This window comes from Heterodontus francisci, chromosome 30 (genome assembly GCF_036365525.1).
Source record: "Heterodontus francisci isolate sHetFra1 chromosome 30, sHetFra1.hap1, whole genome shotgun sequence".
Lineage (NCBI taxonomy): Eukaryota > Metazoa > Chordata > Chondrichthyes > Heterodontiformes > Heterodontidae > Heterodontus > Heterodontus francisci.
Window position 1 is genome coordinate 59,769,420 of NC_090400.1, and position 24,108 is coordinate 59,793,527.

The window sequence follows — 24,108 nt, forward strand, 5'->3', positions numbered from 1 at the left end:
CCAGAATGGGAGTGTGTCCGGATTGGGACTGTGTCCAGATTGGGAGAGTGTCCGGATTGGGAGAGTGTCCGGATTGGGACTGTGTCCAGATTGGGAGAGTGTCCGGATTGGGAGAGTGTCCGGATTGGGACTGTGTCCAGTTTGGGACTGTTTCCAGAATGGGAGTGTGTCCTGATTGGGACTGTTTCCAGAATGGGATTGTGTCCGGATTGGGACTGTGTCCTGATTGGGACTGTTTCCAGAATGGGAGTGTGTCCGGATTGGGACTGTGTCCAGATTGGGACTGTTTCCAGAATGGGAGTGTGTCCGGATTGGGAGTGTGTCCAGATTGGGACTGTGTCCAGATTGGGACTGTTTCCAGAATGGGAGTGTGTCCGGATTGGGACTGTGTCCAGATTGGGACTGTGTCCAGATTGGGACTGTTTCCAGAATGGGAGTGTGTCCGGATTGGGACTGTGTCCAGATTGGGACTGTTTCCAGAATGGGAGTGTGTCCGGATTGGGAGTGTGTCCAGATTGGGACTGTGTCCAGATTGGGACTGTTTCCAGAATGGGAGTGTGTCCGGATTGGGACTGTGTCCAGATTGGGACTGTTTCCAGAATGGGAGTGTGTCCGGATTGGGAGTGTGTCCAGATTGGGACTGTGTCCAGATTGGGACTGTTTCCAGAATGGGAGTGTGTCCGGATTGGGACTGTGTCCAGATTGGGACTGTGTCCAGATTGGGACTGTTTCCAGAATGGGAGTGTGTCCGGATTGGGACTGTGTCCAGATTGGGACTGTTTCCAGAATGGGAGTGTGTCCGGATTGGGACTGTGTCCAGATTGGGAGAGTGTCCGGATTGGGAGAGTGTCCGGATTGGGACTGTGTCCAGATTGGGAGTGTGTCCGGATTGGGACTGTGTCCAGATTGGGACTGTTTCCACAGTTGGAGTGTGTCCGGATTGGGACTGTGTCCAGATTGGGACTGTTTCCAGAATGAGAGTGTGTCCAGTTTGGGACTGTGTCCTGATTGGGACTGTTTCCAGAATGGGATTGTGTCCGGATTGGGACTGTGTCCTGATTGGGACTGTTTCCAGAATGGGAGTGTGTCCGGATTGGGACTGTGTCCAGATTGGGACTGTGTCCAGTACGGGACTGTGTCCTGATTGGGACTGTTTCCAGAACGGGAGTGTGTCCGGATTGGGACTGTGTCCGGATTGGGACTGTGTCCTGATTGGGACTGTTTCCAGAATGGGAGTGTGTCCGGATTGGGACTGTGTCCAGATTGGGACTGTTTCCAGAATGGGAGTGTGTCCGGATTGGGAGTGTGTCCAGATTGGGACTGTGTCCAGATTGGGACTGTTTCCAGAATGGGAGTGTGTCCGGATTGGGACTGTGTCCAGATTGGGACTGTGTCCAGATTGGGACTGTTTCCAGAATGGGAGTGTGTCCGGATTGGGACTGTTTCCAGAATGGGAGTGTGTCCGGATTGGGACTGTGTCCAGATTGGGACTGTTTCCAGAATGAGAGTGTGTCCAGTTTGGGACTGTGTCCTGATTGGGACTGTGTCCAGAACGGGAGTGTGTCCGGATTGGGACTGTGTCCAGATTGGGACTGTGTCCAGAATGGGAGTGTGTCCGGATTGGGACTGTGTCCTGATTGGGACTGTTTCCAGAACGGGAGTGTGTCCGGATTGGGACTGTGTCCAGATTGGGACTGTTTCCAGAATGAGAGTGTGTCCAGTTTGGGACTGTGTCCTGATTGGGACTGTGTCCAGAACGGGAGTGTGTCCGGATTGGGACTGTGTCCAGATTGGGACTGTGTCCAGAATGGGAGTGTGTCCGGATTGGGACTGTGTCCTGATTGGGACTGTTTCCAGAACGGGAGTGTGTCCGGATTGGGACTGTGTCCAGATTGGGACTGTGTCCAGAATGGGAGTGTGTCCGGATTGGGACTGTGTCCTGATTGGGACTGTTTCCAGAATGGCAGTGTGTCCGGATTGGGACTGTGTCCTGATTGGGACTGTTTCCAGAACGGGAGTGTGTCCGGATTGGGACTGTGTCCAGAATGGGAGTGTGTCCTGATTGGGACTGTTTCCAGAATGGGACTGTGTCTGGATTGGGACTGTGTCCTGATTGGGACTGTTTCCAGAATGGGACTGTGTCTGGATTGGGACTGTGTCCGGATTGGGACTGTGTCCAGATTGGGACTGTTTCCAGAATGGGACTGTGTCCGGATTGGGACTGTGTCCAGATTGGGACTGTTTCCAGAATGGGACTGTGTCCGGATTGGGACTGTGTCCTGATTGGGACTGTTTCCAGAATGGGAGTGTGTCCGGATTGGGACTGTGTCCAGATTGGGACTGTTTCCAGAATGGGACTGTGTCCGGATTGGGACTGTGTCCTGATTGGGACTGTTTCCAGAATGGGACTGTGTCCGGATTGGGACTGTGTCCTGATTGGGACTGTTTCCAGAATGGGAGTGTGTCCGGATTGGGACTGTGTCCTGATTGGGACTGTTTCCAGAACGGGAGTGTGTCCGGATTGGGACTGTGTCCAGATTGGGACTGTTTCCAGAATGGGAGTGTGTCCGGATTGGGACTGTGTCCAGATTGGGACTGTTTCCAGAATGGGAGTGTGTCCGGATTGGGACTGTGTCCAGATTGGGACTGTTTCCAGAATGGGACTGTGTCCGGATTGGGACTGTGTCCAGAATGGGAGTGTGTCCTGATTGGGACTGTGTCCAGAACGGGAGTGTGTCCGGATTGGGACTGTTTCCAGAATGGGGATGTGTCCGGATTGGGTCTGTGTCCAGTTTGGGACTGTTTCCAGAATGGGAGTGTGTCCTGATTGGGACTGTTTCCAGAATGGGAGTGTGTCCGGATTGGGAATGTGTCCAGATTGGGACTGTTTCCAGAATGGGAATGTGTCCGGATTGGGACTGTGTCCAGTTTGGGACTGTTTCCAGAATGGGAGTGTGTCCTGATTGGGACTGTTTCCAGAATGGGATTGTGTCCGGATTGGGACTGTGTCCTGATTGGGACTGTTTCCAGAATGGGAGTGTGTCCGGATTGGGACTGTGTCCAGATTGGGACTGTGTCCAGATTGGGACTGTTTCCAGAATGGGAGTGTGTCCGGATTGGGACTGTGTCCAGATTGGGACTGTGTCCAGATTGGGACTGTTTCCAGAATGGGATTGTGTCCGGATTGGGACTGTGTCCGGATTGGGACTGTGTCCTGATTGGGACTGTTTCCAGAATGGGAGTGTGTCCGGATTGGGACTGTGTCCAGATTGGGACTGTGTCCAGATTGGGACTGTTTCCAGAATGGGAGTGTGTCCGGATTGGGACTGTGTCCAGATTGGGACTGTGTCCAGATTGGGACTGTTTCCAGAATGGGAGTGTGTCCGGATTGGGACTGTGTCCAGATTGGGACTGTGTCCAGATTGGGACTGTTTCCAGAATGGGATTGTGTCCGGATTGGGACTGTGTCCGGATTGGGACTGTTTCCAGAATGGGAGTGTGTCCGGATTGGGACTGTGTCCAGATTGGGACTGTTTCCAGAATGGGAGTGTGTCCGGATTGGGACTGTGTCCAGATTGGGAGAGTGTCCGGATTGGGACTGTGTCCAGATTGGGACTGTTTCCAGAATGGGACTGTGTCCGGATTGGGACTGTGTCCAGATTGGGACTGTTTCCACAGTTGGAGTGTGTCCGGATTGGGACTGTGTCCAGATTGGGACTGTTTCCAGAATGAGAGTGTGTCCAGTTTGGGACTGTGTCCTGATTGGGACTGTGTCCAGTACGGGACTGTGTCCTGATTGGGACTGTTTCCAGAACGGGAGTGTGTCCGGATTGGGACTGTGTCCGGATTGGGACTGTGTCCTGATTGGGACTGTTTCCAGAATGGGAGTGTGTCCGGATTGGGACTGTGTCCTGATTGGGACTGTTTCCAGAATGAGAGTGTGTCCAGTTTGGGACTGTGTCCTGATTGGGACTGTGTCCAGTACGGGACTGTGTCCTGATTGGGACTGTTTCCAGAACGGGAGTGTGTCCGGATTGGGACTGTGTCCGGATTGGGACTGTGTCCTGATTGGGACTGTTTCCAGAATGGGAGTGTGTCCGGATTGGGACTGTGTCCAGATTGGGACTGTTTCCAGAATGAGAGTGTGTCCAGTTTGGGACTGTGTCCTGATTGGGACTGTGTCCAGAATGAGAGTGTGTCCAGTTTGGGACTGTGTCCTGATTGGGACTGTGTCCAGTACGGGACTGTGTCCTGATTGGGACTGTTTCCAGAACGGGAGTGTGTCCGGATTGGGACTGTGTCCGGATTGGGACTGTGTCCTGATTGGGACTGTTTCCAGAACGGGAGTGTGTCCGGATTGGGACTGTGTCCGGATTGGGACTGTGTCCTGATTGGGACTGTTTCCAGAACGGGAGTGTGTCCGGATTGGGACTGTGTCCGGATTGGGACTGTGTCCTGATTGGGACTGTTTCCAGAATGGGAGTGTGTCCGGATTGGGACTGTGTCCTGATTGGGACTGTGTCCAGTACGGGACTGTGTCCTGATTGGGACTGTTTCCAGAACGGGAGTGTGTCCGGATTGGGACTGTGTCCGGATTGGGACTGTGTCCTGATTGGGACTGTTTCCAGAACGGGAGTGTGTCCGGATTGGGACTGTGTCCGGATTGGGACTGTGTCCTGATTGGGACTGTTTCCAGAACGGGAGTGTGTCCGGATTGGGACTGTGTCCGGATTGGGACTGTGTCCTGATTGGGACTGTTTCCAGAATGGGAGTGTGTCCGGATTGGGACTGTGTCCTGATTGGGACTGTTTCCAGAATGGGAGTGTGTCCGGATTGGGACTGTGTCCGGATTGGGACTGTGTCCAGATTGGGACTGTTTCCAGAATGGGAGTGTGTCCGGATTGGGACTGTGTCCAGATTGGGACTGTTTCCAGAATGGGAGTGTGTCCGGATTGGGACTGTGTCCGGATTGGGACTGTGTCCTGATTGGGACTGTTTCCAGAACGGGAGTGTGTCCGGATTGGGACTGTGTCCGGATTGGGACTGTGTCCAGATTGGGACTGTTTCCAGAATGGGAGTGTGTCCGGATTGGGACTGTGTCCTGATTGGGACTGTTTCCAGAATGGGAGTGTGTCCGGATTGGGACTGTGTCCGGATTGGGACTGTGTCCAGATTGGGACTGGTTCCAGAATGAGAGTGTGTCCAGTTTGGGACTGTGTCCTGATTGGGACTGTTTCCAGAACGGGAGTGTGTCCGGATTGGGACTGTGTCCGGATTGGGACTGTGTCCAGATTGGGACTGTTTCCAGAATGGGAGTGTGTCCGGATTGGGACTGTGTCCTGATTGGGACTGTTTCCAGAATGGGAGTGTGTCCGGATTGGGACTGTGTCCGGATTGGGACTGTGTCCAGATTGGGACTGGTTCCAGAATGAGAGTGTGTCCAGTTTGGGACTGTGTCCAGATTGGGACTGGTTCCAGAATGAGAGTGTGTCCAGTTTGGGACTGTGTCCTGATTGGGACTGTGTCCAGAATGGGAGTGTGTCCGGATTGGGACTGTGTCCGGATTGGGACTGTGTCCAGATTGGGACTGTTTCCAGAATGGCAGTGTGTCCGGATTGGGACTGTGTCCTGATTGGGACTGTTTCCAGAATGGGACTGTGTCCGGATTGGGACTGTGTCCAGATTGGGACTGTTTCCAGAATGGGACTGTGTCCGGATTGGGACTGTGTCCTGATTGGGACTGTTTCCAGAATGGGAGTGTGTCCGGATTGGGACTGTGTCTAGATTGGGACTGTTTCCAGAATGGGACTGTGTCCGGATTGGGACTGTGTCCAGAATGGGAGTGTGTCCTGATTGGGACTGTGTCCAGAACGGGAGTGTGTCCGGATTGGGACTGTTTCCAGAATGGGAATGTGTCCGGATTGGGTCTGTGTCCAGTTTGGGACTGTTTCCAGAATGGGAGTGTGTCCTGATTGGGACTGTTTCCAGAATGGGAGTGTGTCCGGATTGGGAATGTGTCCAGATTGGGACTGTTTCCAGAATGGGAATGTGTCCGGATTGGGACTGTGTCCAGTTTGGGACTGTTTCCAGAATGGGAGTGTGTCCTGATTGGGACTGTTTCCAGAATGGGATTGTGTCCGGATTGGGACTGTGTCCTGATTGGGACTGTTTCCAGAATGGGAGTGTGTCCGGATTGGGACTGTGTCCAGATTGGGACTGTTTCCAGAATGGGACTGTGTCCGGATTGGGACTGTGTCCTGATTGGGACTGTTTCCAGAATGGGAGTGTGTCCGGATTGGGAGTGTGTCCAGATTGGGACTGTGTCCAGATTGGGACTGTTTCCAGAATGGGAGTGTGTCCGGATTGGGACTGTGTCCAGATTGGGACTGTGTCCAGATTGGGACTGTTTCCAGAATGGGAGTGTGTCCGGATTGGGACTGTGTCCAGATTGGGACTGTTTCCAGAATGGGAGTGTGTCCGGATTGGGACTGTATCCAGATTGGGAGAGTGACCGGATTGGGACTGTGTCCAGATTGGGACTGTTTCCAGAATGGGAGTGTGTCCGGATTTGGACTGTGTCCAGATTGGGAGTGTGTCCGGATTGGGACTGTGTCCAGATTGGGACTGTTTCCACAGTTGGAGTGTGTCCGGATTGGGACTGTGTCCAGATTGGGACTGTGTCCAGTACGGGACTGTGTCCTGATTGGGACTGTTTCCAGAACGGGAGTGTGTCCGGATTGGGACTGTGTCCGGATTGGGACTGTGTCCTGATTGGGACTGTTTCCAGAATGGGAGTGTGTCCGGATTGGGACTGTGTCCAGATTGGGACTGTTTCCAGAATGGGAGTGTGTCCGGATTGGGACTGTGTCCAGATTGGGACTGTTTCCAGAATGGGAGTGTGTCCGGATTGGGACTGTGTCCAGATTGGGAGAGTGTCCGGATTGGGACTGTGTCCAGATTGGGACTGTTTCCAGAATGGGAGTGTGTCCGGATTTGGACTGTGTCCAGATTGGGAGTGTGTCCGGATTGGGACTGTGTCCAGATTGGGACTGTTTCCACAGTTGGAGTGTGTCCGGATTGGGACTGTGTCCAGATTGGGACTGTTTCCACAGTTGGAGTGTGTCCTGATTGGGACTGTTTCCAGAACGGGAGTGTGTCCGGATTGGGACTGTGTCCGGATTGGGACTGTGTCCTGATTGGGACTGTTTCCAGAATGGGAGTGTGTCCGGATTGGGACTGTGTCCTGATTGGGACTGTTTCCAGAATGGGAGTGTGTCCGGATTGGGACTGTGTCCAGATTGGGACTGTTTCCAGAATGGGAGTGTGTCCGGATTGGGACTGTGTCCAGATTGGGAGTGTGTCCGGATTGGGACTGTGTCCAGATTGGGACTGTTTCCAGAATGGGACTGTGTCCAGATTGGGAGTGTGTCCGGATTGGGACTGTGTCCAGATTGGGACTGTTTCCAGAATGGGAGTGTGTCCGGATTGGGACTGTGTCCAGATTGGGAGTGTGTCCGGATTGGGACTGTGTCCAGATTGGGACTGTTTCCAGAATGGGAGTGTGTCCGGATTGGGACTGTGTCCAGATTGGGAGTGTGTCCGGATTGGGACTGTGTCCAGATTGGGACTGTTTCCAGAATGGGAGTGTGTCCGGATTGGGACTGTGTCCAGATTGGGACTGTTTCCAGAATGGGAGTGTGTCCGGATTGGGACTGTGTCCGGATTGGGACTGTGTCCAGATTGGGAGAGTGTCCGGATTGGGACTGTGTCCAGATTGGGACTGTTTCCAGAATGGGAGTGTGTCCGGATTTGGACTGTGTCCAGATTGGGAGTGTGTCCGGATTGGGACTGTGTCCAGATTGGGACTGTTTCCACAGTTGGAGTGTGTCCGGATTGGGACTGTGTCCAGATTGGGACTGTTTCCAGAATGAGAGTGTGTCCAGTACGGGACTGTGTCCTGATTGGGACTGTTTCCAGAACGGGACTGTGTCCAGAATGGGACTGTGTCCGGATTGGGACTGTGTCCAGATTGGGACTGTTTCCAGAACGGGAGTGTGTCCAGATTGGGACTGTGTCCTGATTGGGACTGTTTCCAGAATGGGAGTGTGTCCGGATTGGGACTGTGTCCAGATTGGGACTGTTTCCAGAATGGGAGTGTGTCCGGATTGGGACTGTGTCCAGATTGGGACTGTGTCCGGATTGGGACTGTGTCCTGATTGGGACTGTTTCCAGAACGGGAGTGTGTCCAGATTGGGACTGTGTCCTGATTGGGACTGTTTCCAGAATGGGAGTGTGTCCGGATTGGGACTGTGTCCAGATTGGGACTGTTTCCAGAATGGGAGTGTGTCCGGATTGGGACTGTGTCCAGATTGGGAGAGTGTCCGGATTGGGACTGTGTCCAGATTGGGACTGTTTCCAGAATGGGAGTGTGTCCGGATTTGGACTGTGTCCAGTACGGGACTGTGTCCTGATTGGGACTGTTTCCAGAACGGGAGTGTGTCCGGATTGGGACTGTGTCCAGATTGGGACTGTTTCCAGAATGGGAGTGTGTCCGGATTGGGACTGTGTCCAGATTGGGACTGTTTCCAGAATGGGACTGTGTCCGGATTGGGACTGTGTCCAGATTGGGACTGTTTCCAGAATGGGACTGTGTCCGGATTGGGACTGTGTCCAGATTGGGACTGTTTCCAGAATGGGAGTGTGTCCGGATTGGGACTGTGTCCTGATTGGGACTGTTTCCAGAATGGGAGTGTGTCCGGATTGGGACTGTGTCCAGATTGGGACTGTTTCCAGAATGGGACTGTGTCCGGATTGGGACTGTGTCCAGAATGGGAGTGTGTCCTGATTGGGACTGTGTCCAGAACGGGAGTGTGTCCGGATTGGGACTGTTTCCAGAATGGGGATGTGTCCGGATTGGGTCTGTGTCCAGTTTGGGACTGTTTCCAGAATGGGAGTGTGTCCTGATTGGGACTGTTTCCAGAATGGGAGTGTGTCCGGATTGGGAATGTGTCCAGATTGGGACTGTTTCCAGAATGGGAATGTGTCCGGATTGGGACTGTGTCCAGTTTGGGACTGTTTCCAGAATGGGAGTGTGTCCTGATTGGGACTGTTTCCAGAATGGGAGTGTGTCCGGATTGGGAGTGTGTCCAGATTGGGACTGTTTCCAGAATGGGAGTGTGTCCGGATTGGGAATGTGTCCAGATTGGGACTGTTTCCAGAATGGGATTGTGTCCGGATTGGGACTGTGTCCTGATTGGGACTGTTTCCAGAATGGGAGTGTGTCCGGATTGGGAGTGTGTCCAGATTGGGACTGTGTCCAGATTGGGACTGTTTCCAGAATGGGAGTGTGTCCGGATTGGGACTGTGTCCAGATTGGGACTGTGTCCAGATTGGGACTGTTTCCAGAATGGGAGTGTGTCCGGATTGGGACTGTGTCCAGATTGGGACTGTTTCCAGAATGGGAGTGTGTCCGGATTGGGACTGTGTCCAGATTGGGAGAGTGTCCGGATTGGGACTGTGTCCAGATTGGGACTGTTTCCAGAATGGGACTGTGTCCGGATTTGGACTGTGTCCAGATTGGGAGTGTGTCCGGATTGGGACTGTGTCCAGATTGGGACTGTTTCCACAGTTGGAGTGTGTCCGGATTGGGACTGTGTCCAGATTGGGACTGTTTCCAGAATGAGAGTGTGTCCAGTTTGGGACTGTGTCCTGATTGGGACTGTGTCCAGTACGGGACTGTGTCCTGATTGGGACTGTTTCCAGAACGGGAGTGTGTCCGGATTGGGACTGTGTCCGGATTGGGACTGTGTCCTGATTGGGACTGTTTCCAGAATGGGAGTGTGTCCGGATTGGGACTGTGTCCAGATTGGGACTGTTTCCAGAATGAGAGTGTGTCCAGTTTGGGACTGTGTCCTGATTGGGACTGTGTCCAGTACGGGACTGTGTCCTGATTGGGACTGTTTCCAGAACGGGAGTGTGTCCGGATTGGGACTGTGTCCGGATTGGGACTGTGTCCTGATTGGGACTGTTTCCAGAACGGGAGTGTGTCCGGATTGGGACTGTGTCCGGATTGGGACTGTGTCCTGATTGGGACTGTTTCCAGAACGGGAGTGTGTCCGGATTGGGACTGTGTCCGGATTGGGACTGTGTCCTGATTGGGACTGTTTCCAGAATGGGAGTGTGTCCGGATTGGGACTGTGTCCTGATTGGGACTGTTTCCAGAATGGGAGTGTGTCCGGATTGGGACTGTGTCCGGATTGGGACTGTGTCCAGATTGGGACTGTTTCCAGAATGGGAGTGTGTCCGGATTGGGACTGTGTCCAGATTGGTACTGTTTCCAGAATGGGAGTGTGTCTGGATTGGGACTGTGTCCAGATTGGGACTGGTTCCAGAATGAGAGTGTGTCCAGTTTGGGACTGTGTCCTGATTGGGACTGTGTCCAGTACGGGACTGTGTCCAGATTGGGACTGTTTCCAGAATGGGAGTGTGTCCGGATTGGGACTGTTTCCAGAATGGGAGTGTGTCCGGATTGGGACTGTGTCCTGATTGGGACTGTTTCCAGAACGGGAGTGTGTCCGGATTGGGACTGTGTCCGGATTGGGACTGTGTCCAGATTGGGACTGTTTCCAGAATGGGAGTGTGTCCGGATTGGGACTGTGTCCAGATTGGGACTGTTTCCAGAACGGGAGTGTGTCCGGATTGGGACTGTGTCCGGATTGGGACTGTGTCCAGATTGGGACTGTTTCCAGAATGGGAGTGTGTCCGGATTGGGACTGTGTCCAGATTGGGACTGTTTCCAGAATGGGACTGGTTCCAGAATGAGAGTGTGTCCAGTTTGGGACTGTGTCCAGATTGGGACTGTGTCCTGATTGGGACTGTGTCCTGATTGGGACTGTTTCCAGTACGGGACTGTGTCCAGTACGGGACTGTTTCCAGAATGGGAGTGTGTCCGGATTGGGACTGTGTCCGGATTGGGACTGTGTCCTGATTGGGACTGTTTCCAGTACGGGACTGTGTCCAGTACGGGACTGTTTCCAGAATGGGAGTGTGTCCGGATTGGGACTGTGTCCGGATTGGGACTGTGTCCTGATTGGGACTGTTTCCAGTACGGGACTGTGTCCAGTACGGGACTGTTTCCAGAATGGGAGTGTGTCCGGATTGGGACTGTGTCCGGATTGGGACTGTGTCCGGATTGGGACTGTGTCCTGATTGGGACTGTTTCCAGAACGGGAGTGTGTCCGGATTGGGACTGTGTCCAGATTGGGACTGTGTCCAGATTGGGACTGGTTCCAGAATGAGAGTGTGTCCAGTTTGGGACTGTGTCCTGATTGGGACTGTGTCCAGATTGGGACTGTTTCCAGTACGGGACTGTGTCCAGTACGGGACTGTTTCCAGAATGGGAGTGTGTCCGGATTGGGACTGTGTCCGGATTGGGACTGTGTCCTGATTGGGACTGTTTCCAGTACGGGACTGTGTCCAGTACGGGACTGTTTCCAGAATGGGAGTGTGTCCGGATTGGGACTGTGTCCGGATTGGGACTGTGTCCGGATTGGGACTGTGTCCTGATTGGGACTGTTTCCAGAACGGGAGTGTGTCCGGATTGGGACTGTGTCCAGATTGGGACTGTGTCCAGATTGGGACTGTTTCCAGAATGGGAGTGTGTCCGGATTGGGACTGTGTCCGGATTGGGACTGTGTCCAGATTGGGACTGTTTCCAGAATGGCAGTGTGTCCGGATTGGGACTGTGTCCTGATTGGGACTGTTTCCAGAACGGGAGTGTGTCCGGATTGGGACTGTGTCCAGATTGGGACTGTTTCCAGAATGGGAGTGTGTCCGGATTGGGACTGTGTCCGGATTGGGACTGTGTCCAGATTGGGACTGTTTCCAGAATGGCAGTGTGTCCGGATTGGGACTGTGTCCTGATTGGGACTGTTTCCAGAACGGGAGTGTGTCCGGATTGGGACTGTGTCCTGATTGGGACTGTTTCCAGAATGGGAGTGTGTCCAGATTGGGACTGTTTCCAGAATGGGACTGTGTCCGGATTGGGACTGTGTCCAGATTGGGACTGTTTCCAGAATGGGACTGTGTCCGGATTGGGACTGTGTCCAGATTGGGACTGTTTCCAGAATGGGACTGTGTCCGGATTGGGACTGTGTCCAGATTGGGACTGTTTCCAGAATGGGACTGTGTCCGGATTGGGACTGTGTCCTGATTGGGACTGTTTCCAGAACGGGAGTGTGTCCGGATTGGGACTGTGTCCAGATTGGGACTGTTTCCAGAATGGGACTGTGTCCGGATTGGGACTGTGTCCAGATTGGGACTGTTTCCAGAATGGGACTGTGTCCGGATTGGGACTGTGTCCTGATTGGGACTGTTTCCAGAACGGGAGTGTGTCCGGATTGGGACTGTGTCCAGATTGGGACTGTTTCCAGAATGGGACTGTGTCCGGATTGGGACTGTGTCCAGATTGGGACTGTTTCCAGAATGGGAGTGTGTCCGGATTGGGACTGTGTCCAGATTGGGACTGTTTCCAGAATGGGACTGTGTCCGGATTGGGACTGTGTCCTGATTGGGACTGTTTCCAGAATGGGACTGTGTCCGGATTGGGACTGTGTCCTGATTGGGACTGTTTCCAGAATGGGAGTGTGTCCGGATTGGGACTGTGTCTAGATTGGGACTGTTTCCAGAATGGGACTGTGTCCGGATTGGGACTGTGTCCAGAATGGGAGTGTGTCCTGATTGGGACTGTGTCCAGAACGGGAGTGTGTCCGGATTGGGACTGTTTCCAGAATGGGAATGTGTCCGGATTGGGTCTGTGTCCAGTTTGGGACTGTTTCCAGAATGGGAGTGTGTCCTGATTGGGAATGTGTCCAGATTGGGACTGTTTCCAGAATGGGAATGTGTCCGGATTGGGACTGTGTCCAGTTTGGGACTGTTTCCAGAATGGGAGTGTGTCCTGATTGGGACTGTTTCCAGAATGGGATTGTGTCCGGATTGGGACTGTGTCCTGATTGGGACTGTTTCCAGAATGGGAGTGTGTCCGGATTGGGACTGTGTCCAGATTGGGACTGTTTCCAGAATGGGACTGTGTCCGGATTGGGACTGTGTCCTGATTGGGACTGTTTCCAGAATGGGAGTGTGTCCGGATTGGGACTGTGTCCAGATTGGGACTGTTTCCAGAATGGGAGTGTGTCCGGATTGGGACTGTATCCAGATTGGGAGAGTGACCGGATTGGGACTGTGTCCAGATTGGGACTGTTTCCAGAATGGGAGTGTGTCCGGATTGGGACTGTGTCCAGATTGGGACTGTTTCCAGAATGGGAGTGTGTCCGGATTGGGACTGTATCCAGATTGGGAGAGTGACCGGATTGGGACTGTGTCCAGATTGGGACTGTTTCCAGAATGGGAGTGTGTCCGGATTGGGACTGTATCCAGATTGGGAGAGTGACCGGATTGGGACTGTGTCCAGATTGGGACTGTTTCCAGAATGGGAGTGTGTCCGGATTTGGACTGTGTCCAGATTGGGAGTGTGTCCGGATTGGGACTGTGTCCAGATTGGGACTGTTTCCACAGTTGGAGTGTGTCCGGATTGGGACTGTGTCCAGATTGGGACTGTGTCCAGTACGGGACTGTGTCCTGATTGGGACTGTTTCCAGAACGGGAGTGTGTCCGGATTGGGACTGTGTCCGGATTGGGACTGTGTCCTGATTGGGACTGTTTCCAGAATGGGAGTGTGTCCGGATTGGGACTGTGTCCAGATTGGGACTGTTTCCAGAATGGGAGTGTGTCCGGATTGGGACTGTGTCCAGATTGGGACTGTTTCCAGAATGGGAGTGTGTCCGGATTGGGACTGTGTCCAGATTGGGAGAGTGTCCGGATTGGGACTGTGTCCAGATTGGGACTGTTTCCAGAATGGGAGTGTGTCCGGATTTGGACTGTGTCCAGATTGGGAGTGTGTCCGGATTGGGACTGTGTCCAGATTGGGACTGTTTCCACAGTTGGAGTGTGTCCGGATTGGGACTGTTTCCAGAACGGGAGTGTGTCCGGATTGGGACTGTGTCCGGATTGGGACTGTGTCCTGATTGGGACTGTTTCCAGAATGGGAGTGTGTCCGGATTGGGACTGTGTCCTGATTGGGACTGTTTCCAGAATGGGAGTGTGTCCGGATTGGGACTGTGTCCAGATTGGGACTGTTTCCAGAATGGGAGTGTGTCCGGATTGGGACTGTGTCCAGATTGGGAGTGTGTCCGGATTGGGACTGTGTCCAGATTGGGACTGTTTCCAGATTGGGAGTGTGTCCGGATTGGGACTGTGTCCTGATTGGGACTGTGTCCAGATTGGGAGTGTGTCCGGATTGGGACTGTGTCCAGATTGGGAGTGTGTCCGGATTGGGACTGTTTCCAGATTGGGACTGTTTCCAGAATGGGAGTGTGTCCGGATTGGGACTGTGTCCAGATTGGGACTGTTTCCAGATTGGGACTGTTTCCAGAATGGGAGTGTGTCCGGATTGGGACTGTGTCCAGATTGGGAGTGTGTCCGGATTGGGACTGTTTCCAGATTGGGACTGTTTCCAGAATGGGAGTGTGTCCGGATTGGGACTGTGTCCAGATTGGGAGTGTGTCCGGATTGGGACTGTTTCCAGAATGGGACTGTTTCCAGAATGGGAGTGTGTCCGGATTGGGACTGTGTCCAGATTGGGACTGTTTCCAGAATGGGAGTGTGTCCGGATTGGGACTGTGTCCAGATTGGGAGTGTGTCCGGATTGGGACTGTGTCCGGATTGGGACTGTGTCCAGATTGGGACTGTTTCCAGAATGGGAGTGTGTCCGGATTGGGACTGTGTCCAGATTGGGACTGTTTCCAGAATGGGAGTGTGTCCGGATTGGGACTGTGTCCAGATTGGGAGAGTGTCCGGATTGGGACTGTGTCCAGATTGGGACTGTTTCCAGAATGGGAGTGTGTCCGGATTTGGACTGTGTCCAGATTGGGAGTGTGTCCGGATTGGGACTGTGTCCAGATTGGGACTGTTTCCACAGTTGGAGTGTGTCCGGATTGGGACTGTTTCCAGAATGAGAGTGTGTCCAGTTTGGGACTGTGTCCTGATTGGGACTGTGTCCAGTACGGGACTGTGTCCTGATTGGGACTGTTTCCAGAACGGGAGTGTGTCCGGATTGGGACTGTGTCCAGATTGGGACTGTGTCCTGATTGGGACTGTTTCCAGAATGGGAGTGTGTCCGGATTGGGACTGTGTCCAGATTGGGAGAGTGTCCGGATTGGGACTGTGTCCAGATTGGGACTGTTTCCAGAACGGGAGTGTGTCCGGATTGGGACTGTGTCCGGATTGGGACTGTGTCCTGATTAGGACTGTTTCCAGAATGGGAGTGTATCCGGATTGGGAGTGTGTCCGGATTGGGACTGTGTCCAGATTGGGACTGTTTCCAGAATGGGAGTGTGTCCGGATTGGGACTGTGTCCAGATTGGGACTGTTTCCAGAATGGGATTGTGTCCGGATTGGGACTGTGTCCAGATTGGGACTGTTTCCAGAATGGGAGTGTGTCCGTATTTGGACTGTGTCCAGATTGGGAGTGTGTCCGGATTGGGACTGTGTCCAGATTGGGACTGTTTCCACAATTGGAGTGTGTCCGGATTGGGACTGTGTCCAGATTGGGACTGTTTCCAGAATGGGAGTGTGTCCAGTTTGGGACTGTGTCCGGATTGGGAGTGATTCCGGATTGGGACTGTGTCCGGAGCAGTGGTATGTCCCGTTTCGGAATGTGACCGGATTGGGACTCTGTCTGGAACCAGAGTGTTTCGGATTGGGACTGTATGCGGAACGGGAATGTGATCGGAACGGGAATGTGTCCGGATTGGGACTTTGTCCGGAACAGGACTGTGTGCGGACTGTGAGTGTGTCTGGACCGGGAGTGTGTCGGAATTGGAACTGTTTCCGGAATGGGAGTGTGTCCGAATTGGGACTGTGTCCGGATTGGGACTGTGTCCTGATTGGGACTGTTTCCAGAATGGGAGTGTGTCCGGATTGGGACTGTGTCCAGATTGGGACTGTGTCCTGATTGGGACTGTTTCCAGAATGGGAGTGTGTCCGGATTGGGACTGTGTCCAGATTGGGACTGTGTCCGGATTGGGACTGTGTCCTGATTGGGACTGTTTCCAGAATGGGAGTGTGTCCGGATTGGGACTGTGTCCAGATTGGGACTGTTTCCAGAATGGGAGTGTGTCCGGATTGGGACTGTGTCCAGATTGGGAGAGTGTCCGGATTGGGACTGTGTCCAGATTGGGACTGTTTCCAGAACGGGAGTGTGTCCGGATTGGGACTGTGTCCGGATTGGGACTGTGTCCTGATTAGGACTGTTTCCAGAATGGGAGTGTATCCGGATTGGGAGTGTGTCCGGATTGGGACTGTGTCCAGATTGGGACTGTTTCCAGAATGGGAGTGTGTCCGGATTGGGACTGTGTCCAGATTGGGACTGTTTCCAGAATGGGAGTGTGTCCGGATTGGGACTGTGTCCAGATTGGGAGTGTGTCCGGATTGGGACTGTGTCCAGATTGGGACTGTTTCCAGAATGGGAGTGTGTCCGTATTTGGACTGTGTCCAGATTGGGAGTGTGTCCGGATTGGGACTGTGTCCAGATTGGGACTGTTTCCACAATTGGAGTGTGTCCGGATTGGGACTGTTTCCAGAATGGGAGTGTGTCCAGTTTGGGACTGTGTCCGGATTGGGAGTGATTCCGGATTGGGACTGTGTCCGGAGCAGTGGTATGTCCCGTTTCGGAATGTGACCGGATTGGGACTCTGTCTGGAACCAGAGTGTTTCGGATTGGGACTGTATGCGGAACGGGAATGTGATCGGAACGGGAATGTGTCCGGATTGGGACTTTGTCCGGAACAGGACTGTGTGCGGACTGTGAGTGTGTCTGGACCGGGAGTGTGTCGGAATTGGAACTGTTTCCGGAATGGGAGTGTGTCCGAATTGGGACTGTGTCCGGATCGGGAGCGTGTCCAGTCCAGGAGTGTGTCCGGATTGTGGAGTTTGAGAAGGAAGCAGCTTGGTGCTTGGCTGTTGACCTGAAAAGAGACAATGCCATCTGCAGCAGCTGTAATCTGGTTGAAGCTAATGAGATGTCTCCCATCTCCCTGACAGGCTGTTACACCCCCCACCCCCATGGCACTGAGCCCAGAGAGTCTCACTCTGCCCTGGGGTGCCCTCTACTGCAATGCTCAGGCAGTACCAGTCACTCTGTCCTTTATTAAACTCAACATGCTCTCCAACCACCAACCATTCACAGTGCAACTGAAAACCCATCCAAACACCGCCCCCGCCCCCCCAGAAAAAACACCCAAAAACCCAAACAAGCACTCCAAAAAATCCTTCCGATTGAGAGGATATGTGGGGCCAGAGCTCAGCTGAGGATAGGACACCGTGACAGGTAACGGCTGTACAGCCAGAGACAGTAGCCAAGTGGTCTCGGCAATGACGATGATGTCTGAAAGAAACAGCGATTGTTTTTACAGATATAACAGATCTGCCAAACCTGGGTTCCTGTTTCTGCTCCTCCCCGCTCTCCTGAAGACAATGATTTTTGCTGGGGTACGGGTTGCACAGGTCCTAGCTGCTCTCCTGTACCTCACCCAAGTAGCCCATTCTTTGTCTGGGAACTCAGTGAGTGTAGACTGGCATTCAACCAAGGAGTGCATCACGGCTTAGCCTGATTATGTTCTGTGCTGACAAACTGTACAGATGCATTTTCCAGTCATTAGGAACAGGAACACTGGAAGATTTCACTTCTCCTTAATCCAGAGGTATTGTGGTCACTGACGGCCTGAGACACAGTCCCAGCTAAGACACAAAGCTACCTTTATATAGCACCTTTAACAGAGTAACTTATCTCAAGGTGCTTCACAGGAGAGTAATCAAAATAAGAGATATTGGGACATGTGACTAAAAGCTTGGTTGAAGAGGTGGGTTTCCAGGAACATCTTCTTCGGCAGTCCCTCGAGATAAAGGAGGTTTTGCTTCCACTCCGGTTCCATGGGTTCTGAGATGGCTGATAAGTCCAATATGTGATTTGTAGATTCTGCCACGTGAGGGGCAGGTGGTGCTTGAAGGGTCATGTATTTGAGTAGTTTGGAGGTTTGTGCGCTCCCTCTGACGTCTCAACTTTCGCCTCCGCATTGCTTGACAAAGTCCCTTGGTCTACGATGTCTTCCCGAATGCTTTCTCCATCTAGGACAGTCGTGAGCCAGGGACTCCCACGAGTCAACGGGGATGTTTGATCTCTTCAGGGATGCTTTGAGGACATCTCTAAAGCGTTCCCATTGTCCTCCTGGGAGTCTCCTGCCATGACCAAGTTCTGGGTAGAAGAGCTGCTTCAGGAGTCTGGTATCAGGCATGTGAATGACAAGTCCCACATAGTGGAATTGGTCTTGGGTGATTAGCACCCCAAAATGCTGGGCAGGTTGGCTTGGGAGAGGACGCTGCTGTTTCACTGCCTTTCTTGCCACCTGATTTGGAGGATCTTGCGGAGGCACCTCTGGTGGTGCTTCTCCAATGCTTTGAGGTGCCTGCTGTAGGTTGTCCAAGTCTCTGAAGCATATAGCAGCGCAGAGATCACTGCTGATCCGAAAGGAGGAGAGGGGGAGAGGTTTAGGGAGGGAATTCCAGATCTTAGGGCCCTGGCAGCTGAAGGCAACTGAAGAGGATGCTCAAGAGGCCAGAATTGGAGGAGTCTCAGAGAGTTGTAGGACTGGAGGAGATTACAGCGATGGGGGCCTGGGGACGAGGCAATGGAGGGATTTGAAAACAAGGATGAGAATTTTAAAGTCAAGGCGTTGCTTGACTGGGAGTCGATGTAGGTCAGCGAGCACAGGGCTTGGTGCATGTTAGGACACGGATGGGAGAGTGTTGGATTGTGATGGATGGGATATGGAATTGAAAGCTCAGCTCAGAGTCAAAAATCATGTAATTGAGCAGAAGCTGGGGTTTGAATCGATTTGCTGCTCCCTGTGGCATCAGTTACTCTCGGGGCCCCCAGGTGGCGCCAGTGCTTTTCCTCTGAAAGCCTTTGGGCAAGGGGGGGTTCCCTCTTGACTGCATCTTCCACTCATTGGCGGCGGCTGGTCCTCCGGCGGCGCCAGGAGGGAGCGGTGCGGCTCCTCTTGCCCCCGACTGGCTGCTCGTTGGTTGGAATGGCGGCGGTGCGGGGCCTGCGGGTGTGTGTGGAGCCGGGGGCCGAGTGTGGGGCCGGGGAGCGGGGCTCGGGCTCCGAGTCGGAGCGGGAGGAGGAGCCGATGGAGGTGGAGGAGGGAGAGATCGAGCCCGAGAAGCTCGATTCCATCTCGGTGCGGAGGTCCCTCAAGGACCTGATCCCGGTGAGGAGACAGCGCAAAGCCGAGGCCTCGGGGCCCAGTGCAGCCGGGGCGGGTGGCGAGCTCCCGGCGCTGGCAGGCCCAGAGGACGCGTGAGAGCCTCGGAAGGGGCGGGAGGCCGGGGCCCATGGTGGGGAGGGGAAGCCGGAGCAGGAACCATCCCCCCCCCGGGGCTCCGGCCTCGGGATCCAGGCACCTGCTGTTCACCGGACTGAGAGCCGCCGGCCGCGGGTTCACTGTGAAAGCAGCAGGAACAGCGCTGTGAAGCCCCTCCTAGTCGAATGACCTAGGAGAGAGAGTTAGAAATGAAAGGAACCGCCAGTAATACAGAGAGTGCGGCACTGTCACAGGGTCAGTACTGAGGGAGCGCTGCACTGTCGGAGGGTCAGTACTGAGGGAATGCTGCACTGTCGGAGGGTCAGTACTGAGGGAGTGCTGCACTGTCGGAGGGTCAGTGCTGAGGGAGTGCTGCACTGTCGGAGGGTCAGTGCTGAGGGAATGCTGCACTGTCGGAGGGTCAGTACTGAGGGAGTGCTGCACTGTCGGAGGGTCAGTATTGAGGGAGTGCTGCACTGTCGGAGGGTCAGTATTGAGGGAGTGCTGCACCGTCGGAGGGTCAGTGCTGAGGGAGTGCTGCACTGTCGGAGGGTCAGTATTGAGGGAGTGCTGCACCGTCGGAGGGTCAGTGCTGAGGGAGTGCTGCACCATCGGAGGGTCAGTGCTGAGGGAGTGCTGCACCATCGGAGGGTCAGTATTGAGGGAGTGCTGCACTGTCGGAGGGTCAGTATTGAGGGAGTGCTGCACCATCGGAGGGTCAGTGCTGAGGGAGTGCTGCACCATCGGAGGGTCAGTACTGAGGGAGTGCTGCACTGTCGGAGGGTCAGTATTGAGGGAGTGCTGCACCATCGGAGGGTCAGTACTGAGGGAGTGCTGCACTGTCGGAGGGTCAGTACTGAGGGAGTGCTGCACTGTCGGAGGGTCAGTATTGAGGGAGTGCTGCACCATCGGAGGGTCAGTACTGAGGGAGTGCTGCACTGTCGGAGGGTCAGTACTGAGGGAGTGCTGCACTGTCGGAGGGTCAGTATTGAGGGAGTGCTGCACCATCGGAGGGTCAGTACTGAGGGAGTGCTGCACTGTCGGAGGGTCAGTACTGAGGGAGTGCTGCACTGTCGGAGGGTCAGTATTGAGGGAGTGCTGCACCATCGGAGGGTCAGTACTGAGGGAGTGCTGCACTGTCGGAGGGTCAGTACTGAGGGAGTGCTGCACTGTCGGAGGGTCAGTACTGAGGGAGTGCTGCACTGTCGGAGGGTCAGTACTGAGGGAGTGCTGCACTGTCGGAGGGTCAGTATTTAGGGAGCGCTGCACTGTCGGAGTGTCAGTATTGAGGGAGAGCTGCACTGTCGGAGGGTCAGTATTGAGGGAGTGCTGCACCATCGGAGGGTCAGTGCTGAGGGAGCGCTGCACTGTCGGAGGGTCAGTACTGAGGGAGCGCTGCACTGTCGGAGGGTCAGTACTGAGGGAGCGCAGCACTGTCGGAGGGTCAGTACTGAGGGAGTGCAGCACTGTCGGAGGGTCAGTACTGAGGGAGTGCTGCACTGTCAGAGGGTCAGTACTGAGGGAGTGCTGCACTGTCGGAGGGTCAGTACTGAGGGAGTGCTGCACTGTCGGAGGGTCAGTACTGAGGGAGTGCTGCACTGTCGGAGGGTCAGTATTGAGGGAGTGCTGCACCATCGGAGGGTCAGTACTGAGGGAGTGCTGCACTGTCGGAGGGTCAGTACTGAGGGAGTGCTGCACTGTCGGAGGGTCAGTACTGAGGGAGTGCTGCACTGTCGGAGGGTCAGTACTGAGGGAGTGCTGCACTGTCGGAGGGTCAGTACTGAGGGAGTGCTGCACTGTCGGAGGGTCAGTATTTAGGGAGCGCTGCACTGTCGGAGTGTCAGTATTGAGGGAGAGCTGCACTGTCGGAGGGTCAGTATTGAGGGAGAGCTGCACTGTCGGAGGGTCAGTATTTAGGGAGCGCTGCACTGTCGGAGTGTCAGTATTGAGGGAGAGCTGCACTGTCGGAGGGTCAGTATTGAGGGAGTGCTGCACCATCGGAGGGTCAGTGCTGAGGGAGTGCTGCACTGTCGGAGGGTCAGTACTGAGGGAGCGCTGCACTGTCGGAGGGTCAGTACTGAGGGAGCGCTGCACTGTCGGAGGGTCAGTACTGAGGGAGTGCTGCACTGTCAGAGGGTCAGTACTGAGGGAGCGCTGCACTGTCGGAGGGTCAGTACTGAGGGAGTGCTGCACTGTCGGAGGGTTAGTACTGAGGGAGTGCTGCACTGTCAGAGGGTCAGTATTTAGGGAGACCTGCACTGTCGGAGTGTCAGTATTGAGGGAGAGCTGCACTGTCGGAGGGTCAGTATTGAGGGAATGCTGCACTGTCGGAGGGTCAGTACTGAGGGAGCGCTGCACTGTCGGAGGGTCAGTACTGAGGGAGCGCTGCACTGTCGGAGGGTCAGTACTGAGGGAGCGCTGCACTGTCGGAGGGTCAGTACTGAGGGAGCGCTGCACTGTCGGAGGGTCAGTACTGAGGGAGCGCTGCACTGTCGGAGGGTCAGTACTGAGGGAGCGCTGCACTGTCGGAGGGTCAGTACTGAGGGAGTGCAGCACTGTCGGAGGGTCAGTACTGAGGGAGTGCAGCACTGTCGGAGGGTCAGTACTGAGGGAGTGCTGCACTGTCGGAGGGTCAGTACTGAGGGAGTGCTGCACTGTCGGAGGGTCAGTACTGAGGGAGTGCTGCACTGTCGGAGGGTCAGTACTGAGGGAGTGCTGCACTGTCGGAGGGTCAGTACTGAGGGAGTGCTGCACTGTCGGAGGGTCAGTACTGAGGGAGTGCTGCACTGTCGGAGGGTCAGTACTGAGGGAGTGCTGCACTGTCGGAGGGTCAGTACTGAGGGAGTGCTGCACTGTCGGAGGCTCAGTACTGAGGGAGTGCTGCACTGTCGGAGGGTCAGTATTTAGGGAGCGCTGCACTGTCGGAGTGTCAGTATTGAGGGAGAGCTGCACCGTCGGAGGGACAGTACTGAGGGAATGCTGCACTGTCGGAGGGTCAGTGCTGAGGGAGTGCTGCACTGTCGGAGGGTCAGTACTGAGGGAGCGCTGCACTGTTGGAGGGTCAGTACTGAGGGAGTGCTGCACTGAGGGAGTGCTGCACTGTCGGAGGGTCAGTACTGAGGGAGCGCTGCACTGTCGGAGGGTCAGTACTGAGGGAGTGCTGCACTGTCGGAGGGTCAGTACTGAGGGAGTGCTGCACTGTCGGAGGGTCAGTATTTAGGGAGCGCTGCACTGTCGGAGGGTCAGTATTTAGGGAGCGCTGCACTGTCGGAGTGTCAGTATTGAGGGAGAGCTGCACTGTCGGAGGGTCAGTATTGAGGGAGTGCTGCACCATCGGAGGGTCAGTGCTGAGGGAGTGCTGCACTGTCGGAGGGTCAGTACTGAGGGAGCGCTGCACTGTCGGAGGGTCAGTACTGAGGGAGCGCTGCACTGTTGGAGGGTCAGTACTGAGGGAGTGCTGCACTGTCGGAGGGTCAGTACTGAGGGAGTGCTGCACTGTCAGAGGGTCAGTATTTAGGGAGACCTGCACTGTCGGAGTGTCAGTATTGAGGGAGAGCTGCACTGTCGGAGGGTCAGTATTGAGGGAGTGCTGCACTGTTCTAGGGACAGTACTGACAGAATGCTGCACCGTCGGAGGGACAGTACTGAGGGAATGCTGCACTGTCGGAGGGTCAGTACTGAGGGAGCGCTGCACTGTCGGAGGGTCAGTACTGAGGGAGCGCTGCACTGTCGGAGGGTCAGTACTGAGGGAGCGCTGCACTGTCGGAGGGTCAGTACTGAGGGAATGCTGCACCGTCGGAGGGTCAGTACTGAGGGAGTTTTGCACTGTCGGAGGGTCAGTACTGAACGAGCGCTGCACTTTCGGAGGGTCAATGCTGAGGGAGCGCTGCTCTGTCGGAGGGTCAGTACTGAAGGTCCGCCGCACTGTCGGAGGTGCTGTCTTTCACGAAACGTTAAACTGAGGCCCCGTCTGCCCTCCATAGTGGGTTTAAAATACCCGCAGCCACTATAAGAAGAGCTGGCTGCTGCTTCCCTGTGCCCAGGACCATTATTTATCCCTCAGTCAACATCCCTAAAACCGTTTTAAAAATATATTTCATGGTATGTGTGCGTTGCTGGTAAGGTCAGCATTTGTCCCCTGCCCCTATTTGCCCCTGGCAACTGACTGTCTTGCTCAGCCATTTCAGAGGGCAGTTAAGAGTCAATCACTTTATTTTTAGTGATGCGTACCTCGATTCTAAAATCCATTTGCTTCTCTACAAGTCCAAGTCTCTCCCTATCAGGAATATAAGGAAAGGGAAGCCAGCCTGGTAACAGACAAAGCAGCTGGACCTCCTGTTTTTTCATCCTGTAAATGTTGTTCCTATTTTCTAGTTTTCTTGTATTGATGTCCATTTAGAGCCCTGCTTCCTCCTGCCTCACGAGTGTGACATAATCCCTACAAATTCTGCTGAGGCTGCACAGTGAAACTGGCACATTAGATACCGGAGGCTCCATGTAACTAGGTCGCGTGAGAGAATCGCAAGCGTTTTTCCGCAGGGAAATGTGATTGGAAACTGCAGTTGAAAAGTACTGGCAGAGCTATGATGGGTCAAATGATGTACTTCTCTTGTAATACATGTGGCCATAC

General features: G+C 54.3%; 1 protein-coding gene across 1 annotated transcript in view; it reads left to right on the forward strand.

Annotated features, from left to right (window-relative positions):
• The first annotated feature begins 19,187 nt into the window (after positions 1–19,187).
• ncbp3 (nuclear cap binding subunit 3) overlaps positions 19,188–24,108 on the forward strand; it is a 65,456-nt gene continuing 60,535 nt past the window's right edge. The window contains exon 1 of the mRNA XM_068010808.1: positions 19,188–19,385. Coding sequence (XP_067866909.1) covers positions 19,203–19,385 — 183 coding nt within the window. The 5' untranslated portion in view covers positions 19,188–19,202. The remainder of the gene's footprint in view (positions 19,386–24,108) is intronic.